The sequence below is a fragment of the Entelurus aequoreus genome, linkage group LG24 (genome assembly GCF_033978785.1).
Source record: "Entelurus aequoreus isolate RoL-2023_Sb linkage group LG24, RoL_Eaeq_v1.1, whole genome shotgun sequence".
Classification (NCBI taxonomy): domain Eukaryota; kingdom Metazoa; phylum Chordata; class Actinopteri; order Syngnathiformes; family Syngnathidae; genus Entelurus; species Entelurus aequoreus.
This window is the reverse complement of record NC_084754.1, coordinates 22,342,920-22,359,100: the sequence shown is the minus strand read 5'-3', so window position 1 is coordinate 22,359,100 and position 16,181 is coordinate 22,342,920. Positions and strand designations below refer to the sequence as shown.

Here is a 16,181-nt window from a genome sequence, read left to right as displayed (position 1 = left end):
CAGGCATTTATGTCGCTAAACAAGTTCTTGAGCCCCTGGAATGCATCAGGCATCCCTGGCCAGCAACAGGGATTATGTTGAGGAAAAATATGATTCTACATGCTGTCTGGAGTCTAATCCACAGGCTGCTAGGTCTTAATGACATGATACTGTAAAACACATTTCTCAGTCGAATTACTGTATCTGAGTTCAGCCTCTTTTCCACACATTGTCAATAGATCCTGACTCACGGACTCTACTGTTAAGCCATATTCTCCCCCTGCGTTCAGTCTACCTGGTCATCTCTGTTGGGCCTTCTCATCAGCATTGTTAGTACCATCTCAAGGAGAAAACACAGGGATATGTTTGATTCGTTTTCAACCTGTAGTGGAGGTTTGTGTTCTGTAGGACATACCTTGTCACACTTGTCATCACCATGCCTTTATAAAAACATGTTGCTCTCCAAATGTGTTCCAATTGTGAAAGCAATGCAAATAATGTCAGGCTGAGCACTTTAAAATTCAAGTCATTGTGGTGGTCACCCAAATCAAAATGAAAATTGTGAGTGTTTAATTTTTGGTTTTCTTTTGTGTACAGGCTGGGGTGAAGGGAAAGCTTGGCAGACTACTTGGGATTTTCGAGGTAAACCAGTAAGACCATCATGAGAAATGTCTATGAAATGTACATGTGGCACACTTTTGTATGACTTTATCTAATACTACGAAGAATTCGCTAGTGTTGCATTCTTCTTGTGTCTATAAAAGAAGTACTGTTGGGATCACAATTTGTGCACCATATTACCTTGTAGATGAAACATATACAAGCATTGCATTGACCCAGCAGAAATTAAATGCAGTGTTTTTCATTTAAACTTTTACAGCACAACCAAGACAGCAAGCACAGGACTTATGTTTACGTCCTCATTGTGACAGAGATACTGGAAGACTGGGAGGATGCTGTCAACATAGGTATGCCTTTTTTATGTGTTTGTTTTATGTTGACACTTTTGTTGAACAAAAACTAATTATTACATATACTGTAGATTACAACCTCTGTACTTACTTATCCATAGAAAATAATGCAAATTCATTACCACTTGCTGTATTGCTTTGGTTGCTTTTTCTTTTCCAAGGTAAAGCTATAATGTCGATCAGTGATATTCTCTAGTTAAACCGGTAGTTGTCTACATAGGTGTGTTTACTTTACCAGTTAACCACCATTCTTATTTATTTACATTCTACTATCCCTGTTTTAACGGAAAATGGATAAGAGTGACATGTTGGCCAACCATTGCTACACAGTTTTGAGAGACTCACAGTATTCAGATGACAGTTAATTCAATAATAGGTTCTCTTTAAGTATTTTTGCTCCTGAAAATTAATGGCAGTCATTTCCAATAATATCAATTAGTTTTTGTGTAATGAGAAGATAACTAACTTTATTTGGAATGCTCCGTTTCCGTCGTCATACTCGATGTGTGGCCCCCTCTTGGTGCGACTTCATCTACAGAACTGGAGCCCATTTTCCCAATAGTGTGGATAAAGACACGTTGCATGTTTTTATTGCCCTGGTCCATGATCACTTCAAAACTGATATGGTTAAATATATGACCACAAAAGAAATACCAAAGAATCACCATTTCCTGACTTCCGTGCTCTTCCATCTCCTCTTCCATAAACACCATATTGTGTGTTTCCTCATGCGCTTTGAGCATTTCCTCAAGAATCTTAAGATAACATCAGTAGAAGTGGACGCAAAATAGAATCCTAGTTACCTTCTTTTCTCTTTATTTTTGTGCACCAGGTCTTCTGTTTTTTTTCTTAGTTTTTCCGCAGGTTTTAACTTCTTCCCTCGAGGGTGTTCCTGATTTTTGGTATCACATTTAGCTTGAGTCTTTTAAATGTTTTCCATCAAAACTTTGACCAAAGCCATTTTTCTTTGAAGTTAGAATCATTAAAATGATCTGTGCAAATATCACTCTTCTAGCTCGGTCCGTCTAATTTTGCGCGAGTCAATTTGATTGTCAAGGTCCATACTTTCCTCATATTCCCATCATTTGGAAAAGTATTTCAGGCTGACCCCTTCTTTAGTTGTATTGCTACAACCTGCAACAATGCATCTGGCAGACATATTTGATCATTCTTTTGAATTCTGCACAAAAATATTGTGATTCAGGATAAAGATGCTACAAAAATATTAAAATGCCTCCAGTCTTCTGTAGGTGACGTCAGCAGGCTGATGCAGGCCCACCCACATTTTGGAGCTAAATGTGGGCCTTCGAAAATGTCCTAAAATTTGTTAGAAAACAAGCCTAAAATCACTACTGAATCTATTCTGGGGGAGTTTTACTTGTAGACATCGTTTTTAGGTCCAGAACTATGAAATAAGTGCCAATGTTGTCAGCATTAGCGGGGCTCTTCAAGTTTGATTGAACTTAACTTATACTGCTCATTCAATTTAAAGAGGAGATTGACTTACAGTATATGATATTTGCAGGCTCACACTGTGCCTTTTTATAAGCCATTTGTTGCTGGATTGTTTAGCCTTAAAAATGGTCTGATTACTACATTGTAGGAGTGTTGTGGTTGTGCAAAAAACATTCCACTGAGTGAGACTGATGTGGCCTGCTGGTTTGACTTCATCATTTGTAAACTGAGTATGTGGAACACACACTTACTGGTGACGTCATACCACCTGACCTTCAGTATCAGAATTCCTGAAATACTGACAGAAATAGAATTTTCAGGTGCCAATCGTGAATGATTGACTTGTGATGTTTTCTCCATAAACATACATTTCATGGCAATATTGGGCTTACTAAAAGTCCAGCTTTACTTTAGATACATCGGTGCAGGTAATTTACTTGTCAAACTTTTAAATACAGTACAAAGTTTATACAGTACAAATACTAAATGTGTATGTAGAAACACAATATATACATATCTATTCGCATTTCACAAAATCAATAAATCAGTTGTTGAACGGTCTTCTATGTTATGGCATTGTGCTAATAATTCGGTAATACAATAAAAAGCTAATTGCTCTTTTACCGTAATCTTTTCATGCATTATTTGTTTTTCTCAGAACAGTTTGCTGTGGCATTTCTTATCTGGCTGCTAGACCTACTTATTGCTGCTTGTCTTTTCTTAAATGTCAAGTCCTATTAATACCAGAGTTAGTCAACTACATTTTTACAGAGACACATTTTCAGAAAGAAAAGGACCCCTTGACTATTGTTCTATTATATTTGTGGCATTTAAAGGTTTTCTGAATCAGTGCACAGAAACACATTCCTATAATCAAAAACTAGAATAGTCTAGGGCTGATTTATACAGTTCTTAAAAATACTATGTGTATATTCTCAAGTATTATCCCACTATTTTCAATGTCACCTATAACAGAAAATATATCAAATATCTTAGCATATGTTGACCTACTGGTTTTGTGGTTATTGTTAACGTGCATAGAGTTAGAATATGGTACATTACATATTTCCAGTTTCTCATTACAACATGTCCAAAAAGGTGAAGGAAGAAGCACAGTTTATTTAATCCTATCCCTTTTCTATTTCATAGCAATTTCTAACACAATTATTTGTTCACTTCCTGTGCTCGATTTTTAACCCAAACAAGTTAAATAGTTCTCATGAATAAATAATGGTACAAATAAGATGATCTAATTTTTCAATAAGGTTCAAGATGTTTATCAGGATGTTTCTTCCTTGTACTTTGTAAACACTTTGCGTTTAAACAGTTTCTTAACTCGATCATCAGTGCATTGTTTAAATTATTTTGCTTAATCCATTCCATAATTTAATTCCACATACTGATATACTAAAAGTTTTAAGGGTTCTATGTGTATACAAATATTTTAAGTAAAATTTTACCATCAGGTTAAATTTCTTCTCTTTTGTTAAGAAGAATTGTTTTACATTCTTGGGTAGTATGCTTTGTACATAAGTTTAGCTGTTTGAAGAAGTGTAATTTCAATACTTTTGATTCAATAAAAAAGGGCTTGAATGTTTTCTATATCCAACATTATGTAATATCCTAACTGACTTTAGCATCGTAAATGCACAAAATGTATCTAAATAGTCATTTGCATCATTTAAAATGTGTATTACAAATGTTCTGGTGATTCATCAGAACACTCTAAACAAGTAACAGTGTGTTTTTTGTTGAACCTATTGAGTTGTGTAAAGAACTGATTTTTTGGGTCAAATGTTGAGATTACTAACAGCGCCACCATGTGGATCTTCACCCTTTTCTGTGCAGTGATTGGTTTAACAGTAGAAGAGAACAGTAGCTTACACAAAGAGTGCATACATAGTAAAACATTTGCATTTTTGCTTGACTGTAGGTAACTAGCAAATAATGTATATACTGTACTGAAGCTGCAACATATACTGATTGTGTCCGTGAAAGGAACTTGGCAGTGTGTCATTCAAAACAAACACAACATGACATAGTAAATCTAATGCAACAACTCCTACTGGGTGACAAGTGTAATCCAGCATGCTAACAATTGATTTGATACTTCATGCAGGAAGGAAACGTAAGTGGTTCAAGGTTGACGAAGCCATCCGGGTGCTGCAGAGCCACAGGCCTGTCCATGCAGAATACCTGCACAGATTCAAGAACACCCGTAATCCCACCTGTGGTCCGGTGTGTCACCCAAGTAACGGCAACACCCTGGGCTCCCAAGTGATGGACAACAACACCTCTCACTACGCTGTCCGCGCCAAACAAGCCTCAGATCTCGTCAACCGATAGACAACTCTTGCTGGACTCCGAGATGGACTTACCTTAAACACACTGTTACCTATGTTACTTGTACAGACTCTTGACATTTAAGCTATGGAGTTCAAACTCCTCTGACATTGATTGGAAACCCATTTGGCTTGGAGAGTGCTAAATGTTTTCCGGTAGTATCGTTTATTTTTGTAGTAACCATCACCAGCTGCTCAAGCAAATGAGTCACTTTAAAAGCTTTCTGGTTCATTTTTAGAGGGCCGCTCCTCAAACTTGAAGGTTATTTCTAATTATTTCACGATGAGTAATATTTGATTGTTGGTGCAGCCATAGCAAGGCGAGTGCTGACTCTTGGAGAAGTTGAATCCCCAAAGTGCCTTAATGACAAAACTAAATCTTTACCATTTGCAAGATGTTTTGAAAGAGTAGCTCATGTGCATGGATGAATTCTGACTTATTTATACGTAGGGTGCAAAGGTACCTCATAGTTACTCTTCGGTACGCTCCTCATGTTTAATGGAATGGTTTGATTCATTTTCGGGACAGTAGGAGAACAAATTGCAAAACCTAAAACTACTAAGCTTTTGTCTTTTATTGCCACAGCAAGTCAACCGCATTAAAGATTTGGCTTAGTTTTTACACCAAATGCCCTTCCTGACACAACCCTCCAGTTAGTCTGGGCTTACTACTTAGATTTCCTGTAAACATATTACATTATTTTTTTAATGAAACTTAAAAAATGCTGGCAGGAAATTTTACAATAAATAAAAAATTAAAAAACATTTTAAAGTATAAAAATATATGATAGTGGTGCTATATTTTTAGGACATTAAAGTTCATTATGCCCCTGAAGTGCAGTAATAATAGCTCCAGCTTGTAACCCTGTCCCCCATTTCTACTGAACACACTGCATTCATCTTCCACTTGTCTTTGCCTGTTTACATATTTCGCCAGGAAGGCCAAGTGTTGTCAAACAGGAGAGTTAGTTTCCTTGGCACTATCCCTTGTCATGACTATCCTGCTACACTGAATTACAAAACCCAAAACCAGTGAAGTTCGCACGTTGTGTAAATTTAAATACAAACAGAATACGATGATTTGCAAATCCTTTTCAGCAGGCCTGGCCCTAACCAATCTGGCGCCCTAGGCAAGAACTGGTAAACGTTGTTATTTTTTGCAAATATTAGCTCATTTGGAATTTGATGCCTGCAACATGTTTTAAAAAAAGCTGGCACAAGTAGCAAAAACGACTGAGAAAGTCGAGGAATGCTCATCAAACACTTATTTGGAAAATCCCACAGGTGAACAGGCTAATTGGGAACAGGTGGGCGTCATGATTGGGTATAAAAGCAGCTTCCATGAAATGCTAAGTCATTCACAAACAAGGATGGGGCGAGGGTCACCACTTTGTGAACACATGCGTGAGCAAATTGTCGAACAGTTTAAGAACAACATTTCTCAACGAGCTATTGCAAGGAATTTAGGGATTTCACCAATGTCATCAAAAGGTTCAGGGAATCTGGAGAAATCACTGTACATAAGGCCGAAAACCAACATTGAATGCCCGTGAACTTCGATCCTTCAGAGAAAAGAACCATCCGGATTGTTATAGGCGCAAAGTTGAAAAGCCAGCATCTGTGATGGTATGGGGGTGTATTAGTGCCCAAGGCATGGATAACTTACACATCTGTGAAGGCACCATTAATGCTGAAAGGTACATACAGGTTTTGGAGCAACATATGTTGCCATCCAAGCAACGTTATCATGGACGCCCCTGCTTATTTCAGCAAGACAATGCCAAGCCACGTGTTAGAACAGCATGGCTTCATAGTAAAAGAGTGCGGGTACTAAACTGGCCTGCCTGTAGTCCAGACCTGTCTCCCATTGAAAATGTGTGCCGCATTATGAAGCGTAAAATACGACAACGGAGTTGAACAACTTAAGCTGTACATCAAGCAAGAATGGGAAATAATTCCTCCTGAAAAGCTTCAACAATTGGTCTCGTCAGTTCCCAAACGTTTACTGAGTGTTGTTAAAAGGAAAGGCCATGTAACACAGTGGTAAAAATGCCAATTTGACAACTTTTTTGCAATGTGTTGCTGCCATTAAATTCTAAGTTAATGATTATTTGCACAAAAAAAAATTAAGTTACTCAGTTTGAACATGAAATATCTTGTCTTTGCAGTGTATTCAATTGAATATAAGTAGAAAAGGATTTGCAAATCTTTGTATTCTATTTTTATTTACGATTTACACAATGTGCCAACTTCACTGGTTTTGGGTTTTGTAAAGCACAATTGAGAACCTGATAACATGTCTCTATTTATCTGTACAAACCACCCACTGAGTTGCTGGCACCAGCTTTCCACATACAATTTTCCGGATTATCAAAACAGATGAATAAATTGAACGGAAATAAAAGAACTGACAACAATTTACAAGTTAAATTCATTAACTCAATTTGTAACATTTAACCTATAATACATAAAACTACCACTCACTTATAGTAGATGTGACCATGTTTAGTTTTCAAAACTACAACCACATTGGAAGTCTAGGTCAGTGTTTTTCAACCACTGTGCCGTGGCACACTAGTGTACCGTGAGATATTGTTTGGTGTGCCGTGGGAGATTATGTAATTTCACCTAATTGGGTTAAAAATATTTTTTGCAAACCAGTAATTATAATCCGCAAATGTGCCGTTGTTGAGTGTCTGTGCTGTCTAGAGCTCGGCAGAGTAACTGTGTAATACTCTTCCATATCAGTAGGTGGCAGCAGTTAGCTAATTGCTTTGTAGATGTCGGGAACGACGACGATGGTTTGCAGGGAAAAAGGTAAAACGCTTAAACCAAAAATAAACAAAAGGCGAGTGCCGCTAAGAAAAGGCATTGAAGCTTAGGGATGGCTATACAAAACGAAGTTAAAACTGAACTGGCTGCAAAGTTTTAAAAAAAAAAACAGAATGCTGGACGACAGCAAAGACTTACAGCTTGTGGAGCAGACGGCGTCCACAAAGTACATCCGTACATGACATGACAATCAACACCAAAATAGGAGCACAAGACAGGAACTAAAACACTACACACAGGAAAACACCAACAAACTCTAAATAAGTCAAGGCATGATGTGACAGGTCGGGACATTACACCTACTTTGAGACAAGAGCTATACTGATGCATGGTTGGTTATGGTTTGATTTCATATCCAACAATTGTGAGAACAACTTTTTACTGTCAATATCGGCTGCTGAGTTTAATTTTTTTTAAGGTTTTCTGCTGGTGGTGTGCTTCTGGATTTTTTCAATGAAAAAAATGTGCCTGGGCTCAGAAAAGGTTGAAAAACACTGGTCTAGAGAATGTATGTCTTTTGACAAATCTGATTCTGAACAATATCTGACAGGCCAAAAAGGATTCCAATGCGTGAGACAGAATTTTCAATGCGCCTTGAAGCAGAGTGATTGTAAACACATGCAATGCATATACTAAAACACTGACTTTCTTACAATTTGATAAGACAGTATTTAGTGTTGTGATTAGCATGTATTCACACAGTGCAGGGAACTAGACATCATTTGAAAGGTCAAACTTGTTTGATAAGTTTTCCTATTTATTGACTCATACGCTCTTTGCAAGATATCAGGGAATACATTTGTGTTTGACTCAAATAATCTGCTGTGTACTTTCATGCTATTTTCAATTAAAAGTGTTGACCACCCAACAAGCGTTCAGCATAAGCTTGCTTATTTCCAGGCGAGACGTGCTTTGTGTATATTCTGTGTTGATGAGCCATTCCTCCCAGCCCCGCCCCTTCTCTGCTGCTGTTCTGCCTGCTCCTGGTCAGGTGTCTGTGCTACAGCGACGTCAACTTTCCGTTTGGGGAAACTGATTTAACTTTGTGTACGGACAAACGCAGCCAAGACCATGCTCAGGCGGATATTACAAATGGTAAGCTTTCGGCGGCACTGAGCTGATATATAGCCATTTTGTTGGGTCGAAGTGTTCATTTATAACGTGGAACCGTAGGCCCGTACTTTTCCAGTTTCTGACAGGAGTGCGCCATTTAGTGAGCGGCGTGTCGAAAGGGGCGGGAACCCATAATGTAAGCTGTATAGGGGTAAAGAAAACATGTCGCGGTCGGTTTATCAAGCGCTCCTTGTGTTGGGTTGACACTGTTAGCATTAGCTGCTAACCCGTTTCAATACATTCAAGACACTTTATTTAGTAGAGTAGCTATCCAGTACGTATGTTTCATACCACCAGAGCAATATACTTGTTTAACACAACAACGTACAAAACGTATCATTTATGAACAACATCAGCAGCCAACGTATTTGGTCGCCACATCCTGATGTTTTCATGGTTTCCGTTAGCTACTGTGTTTGGTTGATTCATCGACCATTCCCATAATGCTGGTGTTAGCCGTACACTGACTATTGCTCAACCCTGTTCGCTGTTTGACTGCAAATTCAAATTAAAACAACCATGGTATTTAACCAATTCCATATGAATGCTTATGATAGCTGCGGTGTGATTTTAGTTTTGCTGAACATTAGTTTTCCACCTAGGTAAAAATGTGCTCCTGCTAACCTATATCAGGACTACATTACCCAGAATGCAGTGCAATGTGCATGATGATGACGCTAAAATATATACCCATCCATTCATCCATCCATTTCCTACCCATTAACCGCACAACAAAATCACCAAGCTTGATAAGTATTTCCTGTCACACCCACTTCACCATCTGTTATTTAGCTATAATTGAGTTATTCGGTCATGTAAACAACCATGTAGTCAGGATGAACAGCTTTCATTGCACAAGTGAATATATTATTTTAATCCGTTATGAGTCAATCTGGTTATGGTTATTGTTTTGATTGAAGTGGTGTGTGATTATGCAAATTTACAGCCCACGTCCAGGCTTTCAATCATTTTATGTGGTCAAAGTCCAACTCCTGACACAGATACATCATGTATGAAACATCAGTTTTAACATGTTTTTTTCCATAATGGGCCTTACATACTGTATAGATGCAGACATTTTGATCTGACCTGCAATGAGGTGACCCTGTTTTGTCTGTGGTACTTCAGAGTATGAGGTGTTACATCAATTGGACCCTGGCCAGTGTTCCATCACATATCCTTTTATATAGCATTTGGAGAACTGCACCACTTAAAGCTATCAGTGAACAAGGCCTTTCGTGACGGTAGATGGCGGCTGTGGGAATATTTTCCTGCTGTAACCTAATGAGGCTGACGGAAAGATACAGCACTTATTGTTTCATCAATTTGTCAGGACCTTCAACTTCTACTCGTGTGGTCTTGTATTAATTCCAATGCACATTTTTTACAGTTACAGCCCCCATACTCAACAGAACTGTTGAGTCTATTGATGTCTCCCAAGGGTTTAAAATAATCAATATCTCCTTCCATATAGATTTTTTGCTGTAATGGTCTAGTCTGCTAAATTCTTAATTTAGTTAAATTAATTTATGTGGTGCTTAAATTAACTACTGATTCTCCAAATATAACCAATCTTCTTTTTCAGACTCCTGGGAAAGCTGGCTCCCAGAATGCAGAGTCAGAGCAACCCAGCACAGATGTTAACCATGACCAAACCTCTGAGGTAGTTGGGATAAACTGTCTTTGTTATTTTTTCTTTCTTTGAAGTAGAGCTAGGCCTGGACCAATAAACCAATTGATCTGACAATAAAAGACTGGAGTTCCCTTCAACACACCCTCAAAAATTAAACTCTTCCTTAACTCAACTTATTCATACAGAAATTGCAATTATCCTTATCCGATTGTTGTACATTTTAATTTCTCTTCTGGCTTCTATCTCCAAATATACTACTAGTTATTTATGTCATTTTTGACATCTTTATCTAATCGTATTGTTGCATCGCAATAATGTTTATTGGTTTTTTTTTTGGTTTTGCCAGGGTATTTTTTTTTCAATCGACCTTTATTGGTAAAATAAAGTTTAAATAAAAAGTAATCGATAACTTTGTTGTCATCGAAAAATTGCCATGTCCATGTGTGTTTGTTTTTTCCGTCTCTCGCTTTCAAACGGTACAAGACTCTCTGCATCGCTCTCAGCACCTGAGCGCATTTATTCAATTATGGGATCTGAGCCGAGGATGTCGTTTTGGCTTGTGCAGCCCTTTGAGACACTTGTGAATAAGGGCTATATAAATAAACTTTGATTGTTGATTGAATTGAATTAACATAGTTAACCCTCTTGTCAACAACAATTTCAACACGGACAAATGAGCAAGTATGCCAAATTCGTAGGAAAGTGAAACCTAACCCAATTTTTCCAATGTGGGAAAAAACCTGTATTTTATGATGTTCAATAATGTTGAAGTGCAATTTTTGCTAAAATAAATTGAGAGTATTTTTTCATTTCTATTGTACGTTTACCTAATTAGGATAATTAAACGTTCTTGACTTTCCAATTGCAATGGTTTTAAAAAAACAAACTATTGAGACATCAAAGTTTATTGCGTTTGAAATAAATAATTGTATTATTATTATACACTATGATTAAATTAGTGCTTATTTTTTTCTCAAAAATAATGCTGACAAAATACTCTTTATCTGCATTGATTTTTCGGACAATATTTTCCCATATATTCGGCCCACGTCTAAGTAGAGTTCCTAATATTAAAGCGGTTGGTTATGATAATGTGTACCACTGTTTACAGGGCTTCATCTGTCCTCAATGCATGAAGTCCCATAACTCTGCAGAGGAATTGTTCAAGCACTACGAGCTGTTCCATGACACGGGAGACCTCCCTACTCATGTGGCCCCTACAAGGTGGCGTTGACATTTACTCATTCATCTATTTTCTATACCAGTTGACTTATGGCAAGAATCAGGGTACACCTAAATGAGACAATCACAGGACAAATTATAATTGATTAAACTTCATTTTTTTCATCTAGGGAGGACCTCACAATGTTACGGCAGGAGGTGCAAGACCTTCATGTCTCGCTTAAGGTATGCTCAACTTTTTACACTATATTTATAGGCAGTAGTTAAAATAAAACATTCTGTGTTTTCCTCTCCTACTTAGGAAGAAAGATGGTTCTCTGGTGAGCTGAAAAAAGAGCTAGACAAAGTTCAAGGACACCTGAAGCAAGTAATTCCTTTAAGATCTTCAACATGTATTAAAGTGGCTTCATTAAATAGAAACATTGTTAAATAGTTTGTCATAGAAATGATGGCTACGCTTTGTCATGCGGTATTTTGTCACACTGTTTTTCTTCAATTCCGCAGAATGACGAACAGATGAGTTCAGAGGATTCAGGTGGTTGTTGCGCCAACACATATGCATACCAAAAATAGCAACAATGTCACTAATGTGTGCTCCTCATTCCTTTTTAGTATTAGAAAAGAAGTTGAATGAAGCAGAGACAGAAAAGTTCAACATTAAGCAGATGAAAGACCTTTTTGAACAGAAGGCTGCCCAGCTGGCCACAGAGATAGTAGGTCAGTGTGGGCATGTGACCGGAAGGCTCCCATGCAATTTTTTTATTTGACCTTTTATGTTTTTGATTTAAAGATCATAACTTTGATATGATTGTAAAAATAGTGTTTTGTGTACACCAGACATAAAGTCCCGCTATGATGAAGAAAGAAGTTTGAGGGAAGCTGCTGACCAGAAGCTTTCCAAACTAACTGAACAGCTGCAGCAGGAGAAAAAGGCGACAGAGGGACTCCAGACTGAACTGGTAAAACCCGCAACAGGATTCCATGGTGTCAAAAACATTAAGCAAAAAATGTTAAATCGAGGGACTGATTGATCTTCGATCAGGTTCGGCCATTTTTGTAAATAAAAAAGTAAGTGATCGCCATTGCCAAATAATGCTTTTCAATGCCGATCATAGACGCCGATCCCTTCTGGGTGATGCTTTATTTACTTTTAGTCCCCCGGCTGACAAGCGACTGGTAAGGTAGTTTAAACAACACTAAAGAGCTTAGTAAACTTTTTAATAAGTGTAGGTGAACCACATTACAGCAGAGAGTCAGCCGCTATTAACATGAAGTTAACATCATTAACCATAACCGTGGTATGACATTTTCATATAAATGTTCTACTGCTTGTCCCTCTCGGGGTAGTGTGGGGGCTGGAGCCTATCCCAGCTGCCTACTTAGGCAGAAGGCGGGGTACACCCTGGACAAGTTACCACCTCATTGCAAGGCAAACACAGATAAACAGACAACATTCACACTCACATTCACACGGCCAATATGGTGTTGCCAATCAATCTATCCCCAAGTGCATGTCTTTGCAGGTGGGAGGAAGCCGCAGTGCCCGGAGGGAACCCACGCAGTCACGGGGAGAACATGCAATACAATTAGATTTAAACAAGACTCTAGAGAGAGGATAATATAACAACAACTGTTGGTGTGTCAGAATTGTCACAGTCAGTAAACGACATTTAAGAGGAGGGCGCATTGATCGATAAATTGGTAGTGTCGATACAAAGGGTATCAGTAGTAGTATCAATACACAGTATGAAAGATACTAAAGTGATAAAATCGCTATTTTCTATTTTTTGACAATGTTGACAAACTTTCGGGAATAATACCCTGAACATAGGAAGATCTCGAAGGCAAAAACCAAAGGATGCAAATGAGCAATAAATAGCAATTTTGGATTTTTTTATTTGTAGTTATTGTGTATTAGTGACTTACCTTTGCTCAAACAATTTGTATGTCATAAGAGAAAATTAGAAATTAGTTTAAATATTGTGTTGATATTTAGAACCAGAATCATATTTTTTGGCCACGTATGTTTAACACACAAGAAATTTGACCTGGTACTGTGCTCTCTTTATGCAATGCAAGAAACAAAGAACAAATGTAGCGATTGTTACACTGTCAATAGCACTCGCCATAAATAAATTGAAACATTTACAGATAATACATTTGATCGCTATTGGAGTTGTGCGACCTCAGTCATGGATGATCGGTATGGGAATCAGCAGCATAAAACCCTGATTGGAACATCCCTAGTTCAATCTCCAATGTACTGTATTCCTGTGCGTGTACCAATTGCCTCTGTACTTCCCTCCAGCTGCAGCGGCCCGGACTGGAGGATGTTGAGGTATTGCAGAAGGAGCTTGTGCAGGTGCAAACACTGATGGACAGTATGACCCGTGAGACGGAGGAGGAGTCGGAGCGCCTCAGAAACCACTATGAGAAACTACAGGCTAATTTCACTACCTCAGAGGTGAGATGGATGCAATATATTGATTGATATATCTGTGAAGCGCTTTGAGTGTCTAGAAAAGCGCTATATAAATCTAATCCATTATTATTATTATTATTAATATATTACATTTGTTACTGCGCCCCATTTCACTTCAATTGTTCTTAAAGGGGGACATTAAAAAAAGAACGGTAGACTTTATATAAAGTCACATCTTATTATGCCTGATGTGACTTCTACAAAAAAAAGAGAATCAAGACAAGAGGAGTTTTAAATTTGACAACCGTGTATCCCACCGAATTATATCATAGTTTATTCTTCTTTGTGATGTAAAGTGACTTCTCTGAGCTGCATTTATTTCTGTGAGGCAGTTGGCTGTGACTAATGTGGCTTACCTTTGTCTGTCTGTTTTCCTCCCCCTCTTCGTCTACCTCCACATACTGAACTTCGCTCCAACTTTCATTCTTTCCTCAAGATTTGTAAATTGGAGGTAAAGACAATTTGACTTTATAGTTTTAGAAATTATTTTCTTTGCGCTAGTATGTTTCCTATTTATGTGTGTCCAAAGTTGTCGTTTTATGTTCTTTAACAGTTCAAAAATCTTGTGCCATTCATTTGTTTTTTTTGTTTTTTTAATTTTCAAATCTTATTGACTGTGTTGAATGAATATTGGTTAAACTTGCCTCAGGATATTCATTCTGTCCTATAAAACATGGCAAAACTATATACAAATTGACACATTTTTTTATATAACGATAAATAATATTCTGTGGAAGGCCATTGAAAATGGCAATTTTGATCACATGTGTATCTTATTATTGTTGGTCATCATTTGATTTTGAACGATTTTGGTTCCTTGATTTGATTCGGGTTCTTAACGATTCTCGATTTGGAATCTTAAATAGGCAGGGTCATCATACAAGTTTACATGGTTTAATTGTGGCCGCAAACCAGAGTTCTTTTTTTTTTTAGAATTGTCCCACTAATTAACTTTACAAAAATGTCCCTTTTAAAATTAAATGGTGGCGGCTATTTCTTCTTCATTGTTCGGCAGCTATTTCTTTTGGTCTTATATTTGTACACCGTTACTTTTTCCTATTTCAAGCTTACAGCAAAATGTCTCTCTAAATATCTAATATTTGTCTTCTAAGGGTTCCTTTTTACTAGAAGATAAGTGTGTGTCTCGGTTGATTGTAGATAATGCCAAATATGTTTTTAAAAAAAAAGTATGTACAGTATATACCCTATTTTTCGGAGTATAAGTCGCACCGGCCGAAAATGCATAATAAAGAAGGAAAAAAACATATATGAGTCGCACTGGAGTATAAGTCGTATTTTTTGGGGAAATTTATTTGATAAAACCCAACACCAAGAATAGACATTTGAAAGGCAATTTTGAATAAATAAAAAATAGTGAACAACAGGCTGAATAAATGTATGTTATATGACGCATAAATAACCAACTGAGAACGTGCTTGGTATGTTAACGTAACATATGGTAAGAGTCATTCAAATAACTATAACATATAGAACATGCTATACGTTTACCAAACAATCTGTCACTCCTAATCGCTAAATCCCATGAAATCTTATACGTCTGGTCTCTTACGTGAATGAGCTAAATAATACTATTTGATATTTTACGGTAATGTGTTAATAATTTCACACATAAGTCGCTCTTGAGTATAAGTCGCACCCCCGGCCAAACTATGAAAAAAACTGCGACTAAAAGTCCGAAAAATACGGTAGATATATATTTTAGCATTGTTGGGTCTACCTCTTGCACCAAACATTTATTAACCTAGAATATTTATTTAATACTTTTTTTACATAATTTTTTATGTGATAGGGTTTATTCATGAGGGACAAATGTGTGAATTAATTTTAGGCCGCTCTTGAGGTGTCCTGTGAAAAAGCTTTTAATGTATCCCTCCAAACTTTCCTTCAGATGACCATATCCCAACTGAGAGCAGAGCTGCAGAAGGGTCCACAGGAAGCAGCGGTCTACACACAACAGATCCACCAGCTACAGAGTGACCTGAATAATGTTCAACAGCAAAGTCAGGTAACCTGCACACCAACAGTGACAACTAAATTGAGTAAGATGTGTGTTACAGTAAGCACTTTCACACATCAGCCAGGATAATATTTAATTAGCAAGGCCAACAAAACAGGGAGAACATTCTTTGGAAAACCGAAAAAAAACCCCAGTAGTTTTGTCGCGCTCCCTA

General features: G+C 37.5%; 2 protein-coding genes across 4 annotated transcripts in view; both read left to right on the top strand.

Annotated features, from left to right (window-relative positions):
- Positions 1–5,376, top strand: part of nudt4a (nudix (nucleoside diphosphate linked moiety X)-type motif 4a) — a 33,442-nt gene extending 28,066 nt beyond the window's left edge. The window contains exons 3-5 of the mRNA XM_062035326.1: positions 577–621; positions 860–947; positions 4,525–5,376. Of these exons, the coding sequence (XP_061891310.1) occupies positions 577–621; positions 860–947; positions 4,525–4,751 (360 nt within the window). The 3' untranslated portion in view covers positions 4,752–5,376. The remainder of the gene's footprint in view (positions 1–576; positions 622–859; positions 948–4,524) is intronic.
- Positions 5,377–8,518: 3,142 nt separating this feature from the next.
- The window catches only part of eea1 (early endosome antigen 1), a 33,347-nt gene continuing 25,684 nt past the window's right edge, over positions 8,519–16,181 (top strand). The window contains exons 1-11 of one of the 3 annotated variants that reach the window (XM_062035684.1): positions 8,519–8,674; positions 10,278–10,355; positions 11,437–11,549; positions 11,678–11,732; positions 11,809–11,874; positions 12,012–12,042; positions 12,120–12,224; positions 12,345–12,466; positions 13,816–13,971; positions 14,426–14,440; positions 15,899–16,015. In XM_062035684.1, the coding sequence (XP_061891668.1) occupies positions 8,651–8,674; positions 10,278–10,355; positions 11,437–11,549; positions 11,678–11,732; positions 11,809–11,874; positions 12,012–12,042; positions 12,120–12,224; positions 12,345–12,466; positions 13,816–13,971; positions 14,426–14,440; positions 15,899–16,015 (882 nt within the window). In that variant the 5' untranslated portion in view covers positions 8,519–8,650. Of the gene's footprint in view, positions 8,675–10,277; positions 10,356–11,436; positions 11,550–11,677; positions 11,733–11,808; positions 11,875–12,011; positions 12,043–12,119; positions 12,225–12,344; positions 12,467–13,815; positions 13,972–14,425; positions 14,441–15,898; positions 16,016–16,181 lie in introns of those variants that run through there. The other 2 variants (XM_062035685.1, XM_062035686.1) reach the window with 2 other exon arrangements.